Here is a 16,138-nt window from a genome sequence, read left to right as displayed (position 1 = left end):
GGGTTCCTGTGGGAAATTAATTTTCGGGATACACACTTTGTCTGGGAACCAATTAAGTTCGTAAGCCAAGGTCCCACTGTATTATTATTACTCATCTATGAATTTACTTTGTATTTTAAAAAATGATTAAAAATCTCATCATGGCTGTCTGGCATTTCAACAAATATCAGGACTGATATTTTACCTTCTCTGTGAAGGTGTCCTCCCCCTGAGAAAGATGTCAGTCCACATCCAGAATGCAGAGTTGGAAAGGAATTATCAAGGCAAGGGGCAAGGTGATGAAAAGAAGGAAGGAAGAAAGAAAATGGCACCGAGGATCAGAATCAGAAAAGAAACTGCACTGATGATGGCCAGCATACATCAATGCACCCGCACAAATGCAGGAACATTGGAAACAGGGGAAATATAGGAATGATAACAGTCCGATTTCAAAGATCATCCAAAATACTAAAGTCACAGTAATCATTCTCGCACGTATTGTTTCTTGTCATTGCTACTTCCCTATTTAACTAAACAGTGGCGGGCCGTGGATTTCATCGCCGGGCCTTCAGTGGTGCGATGTCTGAATTAATCCAGACTGAAAAATTTGTGGTTTAATTTACTACAAGTCCACTAGAGGGAACCATTAGCGTGGAAATAACTCACCGATCTTTCTTAATGATGTCCATTTTTTTTCTTGAAAAGTTCGTTCTGAAAATGCAACAATAGCAGACTACCTAACTATTTTCTATCTATTAGCTATCTAGCTGGCTCGCTAGCTATCTAGCTAGCTATCGTTTATCTATCTAGCTGGCTAGGTAGCTATCTATTAGCAACTGTATCCTGTGACTGTAAAGTGACCTTGAGAGTTTTGAAAGGTGCTTATAAATGAAATGTATTATTATTATTACTATATCTATTTGCTAGCTAGCTAGATTTCTATCTATTTGAGTTACTTCCGTGTAGAGTGAACGCTGGCGTGTGTGGCTGCGGCTACTCACCCACAGAAAAGTTTATCCTGTGACTGTAATGTGACCTTGAGAGTTTTGAAAGCCGCTTAGAAATGAAATGTATTATTATTATTATTATTATTATTATTATTATTATTACCCGGTACTAAATCAACACATTTGTAATGCAGCTCGCTACCACTATCAATATGCTAGCTCTGGCCAGTATGCGACTCGTGATCAGAGCAGTTTTTGCAAACTACGATGGGCTAGTGCAGTGATTTTCAAGCACCTGTACCGCGACACACTAATGTGCCGTGAGAGATTGTCAGGTGTGCCGTGAGAAACTAACCAATGTCCCTTTTTCAAATTTAAAATTTTACAAACATTTATTAATCATTTTCTGCCAATGTTATGTCATTGTCCTGTGTCCGTGCTGAAAAGACTGGGAGGGTGTTGCAACACGTCACTGATTGCCTCTTTTCTGGTTCGTGGTGTGCCACAAAAAAATCCAATTTAAAAAAACGTGTCCTGGTTCAAAAAAAAAGGTTGAAAAACACTGGGCTAGACTAGCCCATCATAGTTTGCGAAAACTTCAAGAAGGCGTTGGCACCCCTTTTGGGTTGCCAACTCGAAATTTGATTTGTTAGAGCAACAGTTTGATCGATACATTTGATGCTGGTGGGCCTGCAGAATTGCTTGTGAAGGCGTACAGGTCGATTTCTGACACTGGTAACAAATTATGGCTGAAATGTGATTGGTTAAATGCTTAAATACAAAACTACACATCTGAAAGCAGCGCAACAGGGGAAAAGTACTGAAGGAAAGCTGAAAGACAATTTGGAATTACAGTAAAGTCTCGTTATATCGATATCGGATATATCGATAGTCCCGGTTATATCGATACTATTTCTATGCACGCACGGAGAAAATTACATGCAAACAGGGTCGGATATATCGATAGTCCCGGTTATATTGATATTTTTTCGGACTCCCTTGAATATCGATATAACGAGACTTTACTGTATTTAATAAGAATTCATGGAAAAAAATATAATTAACAAAAGTCTGATTCAGATATTTCTCAGGGAGCAGAGAAGGCTTTGCAGGCCTTGACGCCCGCCACTGCAATTAAACACATGGAGACGAATTTCATACTCATCAAAAAAAAAAAAAAAAACATTTCATTTCTAAGCGCCTTTCAAAACTGTCAAGGTCCCTTTACAGTCCCAAAATCGTTTTTTCTGCGGGCGAGCAGCGGCAGCCACATGCGCCAGCGTTTACTCATCCCAGAAGTAACTCAAATAGATAGGAAGCGAGCTAGCTAACAGATAGCTAATAGTAGCCAGCTAGACAGTTAGCTAACTAGCTAGATAGCCATATAGCGAATAAATAGCCAGCTACATAGCTAGCTAGCCAGATAGCTAATAGATAGCAAATGGATAGCAAAAAGATAGCCGGTTAGGTAGCTAGCTAATAAATAGCAAATGGAGAGCAAATATATAGCAAATAGCCTCGGTGTGTGACTTAGTTTACCCAAAACCAGTGAATAAACCATCACAGATGGACGCTATGTAGTTTGGGTTCACAATCTTTCAAATAAACTGTCGAATAAGATTCTGTCAATTTATTTCACATTTCCACTGCAATTAATGTTCTACTCACCAAATCGATAAGCTTGGTGATGGGGATCTCTCTGATGGGCTTCTTCATTCGACATAAAGTCTCCAGCGAGGTGCCAAAGCAGCTCGGCAAGTAGTTGCCGGAGATGGTGATGAAGTAGTCTTTGCCGCGGTCCAGGTGGAGCACCAGGATGTCCTCGATGGAGTCCTCTCCCGAGTTTAGCAGCGTGACGGAGTCTTTACTCACGTAGACCTCAAGGTAGATCTCCAGGTTCTCATCTGCACACGAGAAAACACTGTTCATTTTTTTGTCTGTCTCAGTCGTACGGGAGTGGTCCATCGATGAAAAGGTTTCTTCAGCCGTGGACTTCTTTGTCGGACGTTTTGCTCCTCATCCGAAGAGCTAAATCAGTGGACGAAAGTTTTGCTGGTAACGCTCGCCCTATACTGTATATATCCTTAATGGACAGAGGTGCTCTGCTCTGATAGGTCCCTGCTCTCAGGTTTGGGGAGCAGTGGACACTAATCGGATTAATTCTTCTTGTAACAAAAAATTGAGGTAATCAGCACAACAAAAGAAGTAATCAGATTAGCTGCGCCTTATACCTTGGTGCACCTTATACTCCGGAAAATACAGTGATACCTCAGCTCACAAACTTAATTGGTTCCCAGGAAGTGTGTGTGAGGCGAAAAGTTCATCTTCCGAATATTAATTTCCCATAAGAAACCATTAAAATGAGAATAATTTGTTCCTAGATCCCTATAAAACATACTTTTCTACGAAATAAGCCTTAAAACTACACAAAATAGACATTATTTTATGTATAATAAATGTGCTATTGTATTGTAATGAACGAAATAAACTGTACTGTATAATCAAGTTGTTTTATTTACCTTTGTGATGGCCATTGATGGCTTGATGGAATGGAGTGGGAGGACGTGGGAGGGAGGGAGTTACTGTTTGGAAGGAGAGGCACCTTCCGAGTGAAGTAGCTATACTTTTTGCGCAATAATACCCTCAATCACACTGTTCCCTGCTAGCTGCTTTTTGTTAATCCAACTCAACAGTTTTTCAACCTCTTCTATTTCCTGAGACCGTTGCTTAGACAACACAGAAACATCCTTAATCGCTTCCTTGTTCTTAAGGATGGCAGCAATGGTCGACTTAGTGTACTGGCACGCCAAGTCACACAAACGCACACCTCGATGACCTCCTTCTTCTCCTCGACCGTAATTTTCTTTTGTGTCTTCTTCGGTTTCCCACTTGCCTGTGGTGGGGTCTTTTTCGCTCCCATAATAGCAAAAGTACTCCACTCGATAACAAACCACGTCAAAGAAAGGGGATGACAAAAACTAGTCCCCCAGCCACCGTGGTACCGTGTGTTTTGATTTGTCTGCCGAAAACTATAGTTCGTCAACCAAGACTATATGCTCGTGAATTTAATGTTCGTGAGGCGAAAAGTTGGTGAGCTGAAGCGTTCGTCAGCGGAGGTATCACTGTACGGTACATTCAAATCTTGCCGCAAATTACCCCTTTAAAATGTATTCATGGTGTGGCCAGACAGATTTGAGATACTACAAAAATTACATGACAATGACGAGCATTTTAAAAATGCAGATGTGATTGTGAGAAATTACTTGGTTCCAAGAATCCCTCGCTGGGCTCAGCACGCAGCCATGATTTGCAATACTGCGAGTCGTTGAGCTTGGGGATGAAGGCAAAGTGGCAAGGGACCTGCCCGTCGTTTTTAATGAGCAAACGCTCCCTCTCAAGCTGCCGGAACTTCACATTCTCAAACGTAAACTGGGGATAGACATAAAAAAATGGATGGAAATCATTAGCACGAAGTACCGTGACACTGACTACATCCTGGAAAGAACTGCATGAAATGCTCATGTGGTAGGTTCACCAACTGCTGGGTTTTCTCAGCATGGGTGGCCCAATTTTATTCGATGGACATCATAAGTAAACTCTAAATACAGTTAATGAGGTATTAAAGCTGTGTCAACAATCATGCCAAACTAACTCTTGGAGCTGGATTATTATAGTGAAACTCCGCTACAACAAAATCATGTTTGCAGCAACAGGGGACATTTTATCTCACATATAAACACACAGATACACATACACACAAAATGTATATGTGTACTTTTTTGTTTATTCCAATAGAACATGTATCCCAAACAAACAACTAAATAAATACAGGTCACATCCGATTTACGACCGGGTTCCGTTTCGACAAAATGGTCGTAAGTCAAACGGTCGTAAATGGAAAAGCATTCAAAATGGCCGACGCGAGGTTTATCTGACAGAATAGTATACGATGCCAATCTGTTGTTTTTAAAGAATGTTTTCTATTGAATACTATAATATACCAAACAGCTTACAGTTCAATTATAAATCTTATAACTTTTCGTGTCATTTTTATCATTTTATAATTCGGATTATCAATTTTTATTAATGTGTCGTTCTGCTGACCCAAATACACACGACTTCCCACACATACGCGCTGTTGAAAAATGGCTCTCCGTGCTAATGAAGAAGCCAGAGGAGGTCGCCAAACACACGCTCGGATTTAGGCGGACGAAGGAAAAAAAAAGTCTCAAAAAGGTGATGGTGCTAGTTCGCGAACGACATCACTCATTGTGGCGTTCCATGTGTATCCCGAAAAATAGTTTGTATGCCAAGGTTTTGTATACATTACAGGTACAGTTACACATTCATAAAAATCGATAATACGAAATCTAAAATGATAAAAATGACACTAAAAGTTATAAAATTTATAAATTAACTGTAAAAGGTTTGGAATATAATAGTATTCAATAAAAAACGTTGCTTAAAAACAACAAATTGACATTGTACACTGTCCTGTCGCGTAAATGTCACGTCGGACATTTTGAATGGATTCCGACTTACGACCGTTTGACTGACAACCGTTTTGTCGGAACCCGGTCGTAACTCAGATGCTATCTGTACTCCCTTGTAGTACTGCGCATGTGTAAGCCAGTGTAGTCGTTGCTCTTGCCGTTTGCGAGCTAAGCAGTAGGGGGCACTGGAGGCTATGGTTGGATTAGACTTTTACGGAAGGCTTGTTTTCATTGTCTGGAAACTGCACAAGCCAAGGATGGAGAAAAGGATTTGATATTACGCAACAGGGAGGATTTTGTTGCAGGGGAAAGCAGAATGCATGAAACTGTTTTCACATTAAGAGGTATTTTCACACATGTAGTTTTAGTTGGAGAGGAGTTTCAATGTACAGTGATACCTTGGCTTACAAACTTAATTGGTTCCCAGACAGTGTGTAAGGCGAAAATTGTGTATCCCAAAAATTAATTTCCCATAGGAAACCATTAAAATGAGAATAATCCGTTCCCAGGTCCCCATAAAACATAATTTTCTACTTTCTAATTTTCTAAGTCTTAAAAATACACAAACCTTATTTTATGAATAATAAAGGTGCTGTGGTATTATAATTAAAGAAATAAACTGTACCGTATAATAAAGTTGTTTTATTTACCTTGTGATGGTTGTTGACGGCTTAATGGAATGGAGTGGCCGGTTTCATCAGCATTAAACACTTGATGAGGAATGATCCCTTGTTGGTGCATTCTCTACGATAATTTTACCTAGTTCCTCATCAATTGTGTTCTGTTTATCTGGGTTGATAGCTTTTTGTATCAAGTCTACAGATGGCTTGTGCGGGTGTTTGTGCAGCCTGATTGATGGGAATTTTAATCTTGCAGTCTACACTCTGCCTTTGAACTATTAAAGTTGAAACGAGTCCAAATGTCACTGTTTTCTATCCAGTTTCTCCCTCTCTCTCTCTCTCTCTCTCTCTCTCTCTCTCTCTCTCTCTCTCTCTCTCTCTCTCTCTCTGTCTCTTCAATGCATTCTTGACCAATCACGTGGCTTTAACTGAAGACTGGGGGCGGGGAATAGAGGACAAAAACAGTCGGCTGCCATTTTCTTGTTAGGAGAACGGGCTAGTTCGCGAACGACACATCACTCGTGGCGCTCCGTGTGTTTCCCGAAAAATAGTTTGTATGTCAAGGTAAAATTTTCTTCACCCTCACACATGACGAAATGTATTTAAATAAAAAAAGCTGCTCAAACGAGTTTAATTCAACAAAATTGCCATCCGGGCTTTTGAAATTGAAGCCAACCGAATATCTCCACTGGAGGTGTACTAGGTCACGATTAACCAGAAGTTATACCACAGTTCACCAAGCAGTTTGCAGGTACCTTTTTTTGTCCTGAAAATGTTTGCAGTCCCATCAAGAGCAACTCAATAAAGTTTACTGAGCAATCTGACACCCTGCTAAAAGCTGCTCATAAAAAGAGATGACCCAAGTGATTGGTGAGGAAAAAAGGTCTTACCTCACTTCTGCTCAAAGACACGGAGGGGAGGAAATCGTTCTCCATTCTATCCATGTGGCGTACAATCTCCTCAAATACCTTTTTGTGACGCTGTTCATTGACCACCTTGACCTGTTGCACAAAGACAGGACATCATATAAAAATAAATAAATAAACAAATTCAAGAAACATATTTTTAATGTTTGTAAACGTGACCAAATACGTTATGATTTCCCCCCCCCAATGGAAGATTAAATGCTTGGTTGGCTTTTCGGATATCATACCACTGTGTTACTATTATTACGGTGTATAAATACTGTAGTCTTATAGCGCAAACTTAAAATCCATTTATTTATTCATTTATAATATGAATATTATACCTTGTCATGTGGTGCAACCTACATATGGGTGGATGTCATCTTTTTATTTATCTTACCAGAACGACTTCCTGATTTGATGTTTATAGTTACAATAATAGTAAATAATAATAATACAGTAAAGTTTCGTTATATCGATATTCAAGGGAGTCCGAAAAAATATCGATATAACCGGGACTATCGATATATCCGACCATGTTTGCATGTAATTTTCTCCGTGCGTGCATAGAAATAGTATCGATATAACCGGGACTATCGATATATCCGATATCGATATAACGAGACTTTACTGTAGTAAATAATAATAATAATAATAATACAGTAAAGTCTCGTTATATCGATATTCTCGGGAGTCGGAAAAAATATCGATATAACCCGACTATCGATATATCCGATCCTGCGGCATGTAAATTCTCTCCTTGCGTTCATAGAAATACAGTAAAGTCTCGTTATATCAATATTCAAGGGAGTCCGAAAAAATATCGATATAACCGGCACTATCGATATATCCGACCCTGTTTGCATGTAATTTTCTCCGTGCGTGCATAGAAATAGTATCGATATAACCGGGACTATCAATATATCCGATATCGATATAACGAGACTTTACTGTAGTATTGTAATAAGCAGTACTATCGATATAACCGATATAACGAGACTTTACTGTAATAATAATAATAATAATAATAATAATAATAATAATAATAAAAAAATAATAATAATAATAATAATAATAATAATAATAATAATAATAATAATAATACATTTCTTTCTGTCAATTTGAGTTATTCCGGGTTGAGTGAACGCTGGCGCATGTGGCTGCTGCTGCTCACCCACAGAAAAACTGATCCCGTGACTGTCAAGTGACCTTGAGGGTTTTGAAAGGCGCTTATAAATGAAATGGATTATTATTATTTAATTTCTAAGCGCCTTTCAAAACTTGGACAGATGAAGGTGTTTGGTCCAAACACCATTTTCTGTCCAAAGCTTTTGTGTATGTAGTCCTACTCCGCCGGTTACACTCTACGTAAGATAAGCTCTTATCGAGACATGTTTCCAATTTTTTTCCAAATGTTTTAAAACGACAATAACAATTATTCTTGACTTCAGATTTGAAAACTAGTCATTCATTAGGCGAGTAGTTTTACTTTATTTGAATGTCATTGCGGATTTGGAGTGTATTGTTTGAGTTAGAGGTGTGTTACTTCCGGTTGAGTGAACACAGACGTGTCTGGCTGCCGCTGCCCACCCACAGAAAAACCTATCCTACGACTGTAAAATTTCCTAGAGGGTTTTGAAAGGCCCTTCTTCTAGATGGATGGATGGGTGTGTGGATAGCTAGATAGCTAGCTAGGGAGATAGATTACCAAATAGCTATCTAGATAGCTAGCTAGCTAGAAGATAGCAAGCTAGCTAGCTGGATAGCTAGCTAGATAGCTTGCTCGATAATAATAATAATAATAATAATAATAATAATAATAATAATAATAATAATATGCTCACTCGCAGAAAAACATCCTGTGACTGTAAAGTGGCCTTGAGAGTTTTGAAAGGCGCTTAATAAATGAAATGTATTATTATTATTATTATTTTATTATTATTATTACTAATAATACTAATTTATAAGCGCCTTTCAAAACTCTCAAGGTCACTTTAGTCACAGGGTAAGTTTTCCTCTGTGGTTGAGCAGCGGCAGCCACATGCGCCGGCGTTCACTCAACCCGGAAGTAACTCAAATTGATAGAAAGAAATGTAGCAAGCTAGCTAGTTAATAGATAGCTAATACCTAGCGAAAGATAGCGAATTAATACCCAGTGAATAGATAGATAACCAAATAGCTATCTAGATAGTTAGCTAGCTAGATAGATAACTAGATAGCTTGATAGATCGATAACTAGATAGCTCTCTAGCTAGCTAGGTAGATAGCTAGATAGATAGATATAAATTTGTTGTGCGTTCTGTATGTAATATGTGGAAGAGATGAAACATTCAAATGGTTTCCCCAAATTCGTAATGGCCCTCGAGAGGACAATGTGGCCTGCAGCAAAAATTTCGTTTGACACCCCTGGACTAGGGCATTGAAAATACTAATGTGCCTACTAAAAAGTGTCCATTTAGAATCTCAGTGAGCCAAGTCACGGATGAATTGAGTCGATTGGACGAGTTTGTTCAAATAGTTCAAATACTTTCTTTTTCTTTTTTCTTTTCCGGCAGGTGAAATGAGGGACAATGTGGTGATTGCTCCATTTCTCACCCCTATCTGGAAGATGGAGCTAACAGGTTTGTGGTCACTCGTTTGGAGCTCCATATGACTGCGATACTTGAGCTGCTTGACACTGTTGCCCCGCCACAGGATCCTGTCACACCACGCTGGAACACGACACTTCCCGCTAGGGGAAAAGAGGGAATTGCAGACGCATACGGATAAGCTGACTTGATGACAAGGTTTCTTCCGCCGTCATCTGTACTTCTTTGAAGGCGTCGGACTTTCACTTCTTATCCAACAAGCTTCGTCAGCGAACAAAAATTTGCTGGTAGTTTCAGGCCTATATATATACAGTAAAGTTTCGTTATATCGATATAACCGGACTATCGATATATCCGATCCTGTGGCATGTAAATTTTCTCCTTGCGTTCATAGAAATAGTATCATAATAAGCAGTACTATCGATATAACCGATATTGATATAACGAGACTTTACTGTATATATACAGTAAAGTCTCGTTATATCGATATTCAAGGGAGTCCGAAAAAATATCGATATAACCGGGACTATCGATATATCCGATATCGATATAACGAGACTTTACTGTATATCCCTACTGTCCAGACATGGCGGTGCCGGACTCTGCTATGATAGGTCACTGCTCTCAGGTTGAGGGGGGAGCAGAGGACTATTCCATGAGGCTACACTGATTACTTCTATTGTCCTGACTGATTGCCTCTATTGTCCTGCCTGATACGGGGTCTACGACTGGCCTGATTGCCCCATTTGCTTTGGTATCACCTCATCAGCATAACTAAGCCTATGTTGCCTAAGAAGTCTGTTGTAGGAACGATCAAAATTGAACCTTACCCCACCATGGCAATTTAGTGAAGGGTTCTGCTGTTTGATGAAAATAGCTTATTTTACTCCCCTTTCAAACCATCTATTGTCTTTCGCGGAGATTTTAACCTCATTGTCGTCAAATGAGTGGTTGCTAGCTTTTAGGTGCATATGTACTGCAGATGGAGCCCCATTTGGATATACATAGGGCCAAAACTACCAGCAAATTTTAGTGCGCTGACGAAGCCTCTTGGATTTGAAGCCAAACATCCAACACCTTCAAAGAAGTACAGATGACGGCTGAAGAAACATTTTCATCGATGGACCACTCCTGTATGACTGGAGCTTACACCGACATAAGCTGACTTGGTGTTTTTGCGGCCATAGCAACAGGAAGTGGCTTCTTTGCGGGGTCATGTTTCATCAGAAAGGAATAACAACTAAAAATGTGTTGAAATTGTGCTTGGAATAATTTCCCAAATTAAGAAAATTGTGTTTTTACCTTGAGTCCCATCTGTCCGTTTTAGAATCGTATTTGTACGTTGGGATGAAGTTGATTTCTCCTTCGATGAAGTCCGTGAAGGCTCGTCTGGTCTGGCGCTGAATGTTTAGCTATGAAGCACGATGACGACATTGAAATAATCCTGGAAATCCTTTTTTTCCCACGGGTGAAAGTTGATGTTGACGGATGTCTCACCTGGTCAAACTCCTGAAGCTTCTTTAGCTCATGCTGGGAAATGAGATGCTTGACCTCAGATGCATCATACATGAAGAGACGATAGTTTAAATCACCAAACCAGATGACCACGCTACAACAAACAAAGACCAACCTAGATCAGCCTAGTAGAGGAGCACACATGGAAAATGAGAACAACCCGAAATAAAAATGCAGGAATTCATCTTGGAAATTTAAAAAGGGGGCAAATTGGCCCCCTTTTGTTTGAAAAGGGAGCCAAATTCTAAAATGAATGGGCCCCGATTTAACTACATTGCTGAAGTATACAAAACTAATTGGAATAAACCAAACTACATTAATTGGAGCATGATATTTTTAAATCGCAAATAGAAAAACATTATTTGACTAAAATCAATTTTTCTAATATACAGTGATACCTCGGCTGACAAATTTAATTGGTTCCCAGACAGAATAATGCGAAAAGTGTGTATCCCAAACATTAATTTCCCATAGGAAACCATTAAAATGAGAATAATCTGTTCCTAGGTGCCCATAAAACATAATTTTCTACTTTCTAATTTTTTAAGCCTTAAAACTACACAAAATATGCCTTATTTTATGTATAATAAATGTGCTATGGTATTGTAATTAAAGAAATAAACTGTACTGTATCATAAAGTTGTTTTACAGATGGCTTGTGCGGGTTGTTTGTGGAGCCTGATTGATGGGATATTTTAACCTTGCAGTCTACACTCTGCCTTTGAACTATCAAAGTTGAAAGTCTCTCACTGTCGTCTGCCTGTCTCTTTGTTTAAACCACTCACTGCTGCGTTATTGACCAATCACGCAGCTTTAACCGAAGACTGGGGGCGGGGAACAGAGGACAAAAACTGTCGGCTGCGATTTTGTTGTTCGAAGAACGGGCTCATTTGCGAATGACACATCACTCATTGAGGTAGCCCCGTGAACGAAAAAAGTTTGTATGCCAAAGTAAAATGTTCATAAATTTAACGTTCGTGAACCGAAACGTTTGTAAGCCAAGGGGTTCATAAACCGAGGTATCACTGTATTCATTAATTTGTTGTGTGCTCTATATGTAATATGTGGAGGGATTGAAACATTCTAATGGCTTCCCCAAATTCATAACGACCTTCGAGAGGAAACCATAACGATGACAAAAGATGACTTTGACACCCTTGCTTTAGCTATTTTAACAGAAGTATGTCATATGTGGCGCAGATCATGTAGCAATATGCGGCAATCGTAATAGACGTGCGCCCGTGCTGGCGCGGTGACGTTACAAAGTTGCGCCAGTGGCTGTGAAAATGCGTCAATGGCGCGGTTTGTTAGTCTCACTGCATTGGTGACAAAAATGTATGTTTTAGGAATAATAAACAAAGCTAAATAGCCTAACATAAGAATCACATGTGCTCTGGCGATTAAAAGTTGAACGAACTCGTGCTTGTGGATACTAAGGGGGGGGTGGTCCAGTAGGTGGAAGGTCATGCGGGCACAAATGTCTTTATAGTCCTGGTTGCGACGTTCAAAATCCTCCACGTGCGCTGCGAGATGCGAGTTGACAATGCAGAAGCTGGTGTTGTGGAACACAAATCTGACTGCAACACCGCCTTTGTTCCCCTGTACAATGCAAAATGTCGTCGATGAGAGCGACACGAGAACAACCATGAAATTTCCACGTAAATCCCAATGTACCATTTTCCCCATAATTCCGGTGCCGACATGTTCTGCAGCGACTTCTGTGACGTGTTTCTTGTGAACTTTATTGACGTAGACCACCAGCATCATGCCAACCAGCCGAATGATTCGAACCTGTCAGAAATAGGCCAGTAAATTAACTCATTCACTTGCAGACGATGTGCAAAAATGAGTCCCTTCCAGTGCCAGGGTTTTTGTCGTTTTCACACAAATTGCAGGACCCACAAGACACAGTGATAACTCAGCTTACAAACTTAATTGGTTCCCAGAAAGTGTGTCTAAGGCGAAAAGTTTGTTTTCCAAACATTTATTTCCCATAAGAAACAATAAAAATGAGAATAATCCGTTCCCAGGTCCCGATAAAACATCATTTTCGACGAAATAAGCCATAAAACTACACAAATTATACCTTATTTTTTGTGTAATAAATGTGCTATTGTATTGTAATTAAATAAAGAAACTGTATTGTACAATAAAGTCGTTTTATTGACCTTTGTGATGGTGGTTGATGTAGTTGCCTCTTGATGATATCCGAATGAAGTTGTCGTGCTTTCTCGGCCATAATACCCTCACTCACACTGTCCCCTGCTAGCTGCTTTTCATTAATGCAAATCAAGTTTTTCAACCTCTTCTATTGCCTGAGACCGTTCTTCGACAACACAGAAACAACCTTAGGTGCATGTAGCAATGGTCAACTCAGCATACTGTTACTGGGACGCTAAGTCACACAAACGCACACCTCTGTGTTTTTTTATGATCTCCTTCTGCTCGACCGTAATTTCCTTTAGTGTTTTCTTCTGCGTAAAACTAGCCTGTGGTGGGGTCTTTTTCAGTCCCATAATAGCAAAAGTACTCCACTCAATAACAAACCATGTCTGCACTCGAGGAAAGGGGTGATGAAAACTTGGTCTCCAGCCACCGTGGCACCGTGTGGTTTGGTTCGTCCGCCGAAAATTACTTTGTCAGCCAAACCTATATGCTCGCGAATTTAATGTTCATAAGGCGAAAAGTTTGTGAGGTAAAGTGTTCGTAAGCTGAGGTATGACTGTCTTGAGTTTTAGGACTACATTCAACACATTCAATTCAATTCAATGCAGCGTAAGAAATCTTAGACTCTCTTCTTTCATCAGAAAAAGAAGAGGGAATTCCTAAATTATACGGGTCTGGAGTTAGCCGAGTTTGAAATGGGGGTGGCTGTACCAAAGGCAAAGGCTGCCCTCTCGCGGTAGGGAAAACCATTGCCAAAGGTCTGACCAGGGCTTTATCACAAGAAAAACCAAAACCGAACAAATTTGGGAATGGCGCTCCATGTCATGCTTTTCAATTCCCAAATAAATTTGGAAATTGAAAAATTGGGGAATGGCAGTGAATGAGTTGATTCCGTTTACAATTTGCCCCTCCACTCACCCTCTTGTACTGCGCTTTTGGGTGTAGGCCCCTCTCAACTGCCTCCACCCACTGTTGCTCCTTGGATGAGTCCATGTAGAAGAAGGCTTCGGTGCTCAGGTCCAACTCTTGAAAACTACGGAAAAAAAACAGTTTATGTATTCTCAGCAAGAACAAAAAAGTGGCATGTATGTGTGGTGGTGATATGAGGGAGTGGAATTATCAATTAGCACTAACCCAACGGCATACATATCAGGAGGTTGTGCGTCACAAGAGAGCCACGACTCAAGGCTGCTGTCCGGAGACTGCCCGTTTACATTCCACGTACCACTGAAAAACCTACACAAACAACACCCAGCATGTATGTTCACATAAGGGAAAGCAGTAGCACAAAGAAGCAGTCAGCGTGTGTTTCGTAAATCAAACTCAAAGTCTTAGATAGCAACATAGTGTCCCAATGGGCATTTTCTGGGTTTTTCATGCATTTTAATCCAAGAGCAGACAAAAGGACGTGAATTAGAATGTAGCTCAGACATGCCCCAAGTCCCAATTTTCATCCAGCCCGCAGCCTCCGTCATCAAATCAATAAGGTCTGGCCCACATGTAGAATTAATACAATGAGCAGATATCTAAATATGTTTTCTTAATATTTTTATGGAAGTTGAGAAGTGTTTTGATGTTACATAATATAACTCCCGCGACATCAGTATTTTACGTTTGTACAGATAATCAATTTACAGTGTGATACCTCAGCTTACGAACTTAATTGGCTCCTACAAGTGTGTGTAAAGTGAAAAATTAATCTTCCAAACATTTATTTCCCATAAGAAACCATTAAAGTGACAATAATCCGTTCACAGGTCACCATCAAACATAACTTTCTACAAAATAAGCCTTAAAACTACACAAAATATACCTTATTTTAGGTATGATAAATGTGCTACTGTATTGTAATGAAAGAAATAAACTGTACTGTATAATAAAGTGGTTTTATTGATGTAGTTGTCTCTTGATGCAATCCGAGTAAAGTTGCCGTGCTTTCTCGGCGATAATACCGTCAATCACACTGTCCCCTGCTAGCTGCTTTTCGTTCATCCACATCAACAGAAGTTTTTCAACCTCTTATAATGCCCGAGACCGTTGCTTAGACAACACAGAAACACCCTTAGCCACACGTAGCAATGGTCGACTCAGCGTACTGGGACGCTAAGTCACACAAACGCACACCACCTTGTTGGTGTTTTTCAACGATCTCCTTGTTCTGCTCGACCGTCATTTTCTTTTGTGTCCTCTTCAGCTCAACACTATCCTGTGGTGGGGTCTTTTTGGGTCCCATAATAGCAAAATAAAAATATAAATTTATAAATTTATAATATAAATAAAATACTCCACTTGATAACAAACCACATCTGCACTCAAAGGAAGCGGGTGTAGAAAGCTAGTCCACTGTGGCGCTGTTCGACCGTGTGGCTTGGTGTTCATCTGCCAAAAACTAGTCCGCCAGCCACCGTGGCGCTGTGTGGTTTTGTTCTTGCGCCGAAAACTAGTTTGGATGCCATGATTATATTCTTGCAAAATTAATGTTCGTAAGGTGAAAAGTTCGGGAGCTAAAGCGTTCGTAAGCTGAGGTATCACTGTATTATGACAGCGACAGTTAATCATTGAATAGATGAATTAAATTAACATGATTTCCTCTGGGAAATTTTGAACCGTGTCCCAAAAACAATGCGATTGACCTCAGAGGTCAAATATATCTGGAAATAGAGAAGATAGAAAGGACGGAAGCATTCGTTACCTAAAGTTCTGGATATCCACATATTCGTTTTCCTTCTTTCCCAGGCGGTGTTTAATGAGGTATTCTCTCTGTCCCGCCTGGGTGGAAAACATGGCCTGTCTCATGGTGTTTGTGGTTGGACTCTCGCACCAAGACGGAGACCTGTCCGACTGATCCAAGCTTGACCTAAAACCACTTCAGGATTAAAAAAAAAGTAAAATCTCAAACTTAAAAGCAATTGAATGATTGGATCT

At 39.9% G+C, this 16,138-nt stretch overlaps 1 protein-coding gene and 1 long non-coding RNA gene across 4 annotated transcripts in view; one reads left to right on the top strand and one right to left on the bottom strand.

Moving 5' to 3' along the window:
• Window positions 1-16,138, top strand: part of LOC148902461 (uncharacterized) — a 128,552-nt gene that overhangs the window by 1,170 nt on the left and 111,244 nt on the right. The window lies entirely within an intron of this gene.
• ocrl (OCRL inositol polyphosphate-5-phosphatase) overlaps window positions 1-16,138 on the bottom strand; it is a 44,912-nt gene that overhangs the window by 13,662 nt on the left and 15,112 nt on the right. For 2 of the 3 annotated variants that reach the window (XM_088991011.1, XM_088991013.1), the window contains 12 exons: window positions 15,906-16,079; window positions 14,348-14,449; window positions 14,132-14,246; window positions 12,722-12,838; window positions 12,465-12,646; window positions 11,030-11,141; window positions 10,835-10,944; window positions 9,540-9,675; window positions 6,930-7,040; window positions 4,190-4,355; window positions 2,595-2,830; window positions 185-208 (listed from right to left, as the gene is read on the bottom strand). In XM_088991011.1, the coding sequence (XP_088847137.1) occupies window positions 185-208; window positions 2,595-2,830; window positions 4,190-4,355; window positions 6,930-7,040; window positions 9,540-9,675; window positions 10,835-10,944; window positions 11,030-11,141; window positions 12,465-12,646; window positions 12,722-12,838; window positions 14,132-14,246; window positions 14,348-14,449; window positions 15,906-16,079 (1,585 nt within the window). The remainder of the gene's footprint in view (window positions 1-184; window positions 209-2,594; window positions 2,831-4,189; window positions 4,356-6,929; window positions 7,041-9,539; window positions 9,676-10,834; window positions 10,945-11,029; window positions 11,142-12,464; window positions 12,647-12,721; window positions 12,839-14,131; window positions 14,247-14,347; window positions 14,450-15,905; window positions 16,080-16,138) is intronic. The other variant, XM_088991012.1, reaches the window with a different exon arrangement.

This window comes from Hippocampus bargibanti, linkage group LG02 (assembly GCF_051943395.1).
Source record: "Hippocampus bargibanti isolate YZ-2025 linkage group LG02, ASM5194339v1, whole genome shotgun sequence".
Classification (NCBI taxonomy): domain Eukaryota; kingdom Metazoa; phylum Chordata; class Actinopteri; order Syngnathiformes; family Syngnathidae; genus Hippocampus; species Hippocampus bargibanti.
Note: the sequence above shows the minus strand (reverse complement) of the source record. Positions and strands in the feature narration are given on the sequence as shown.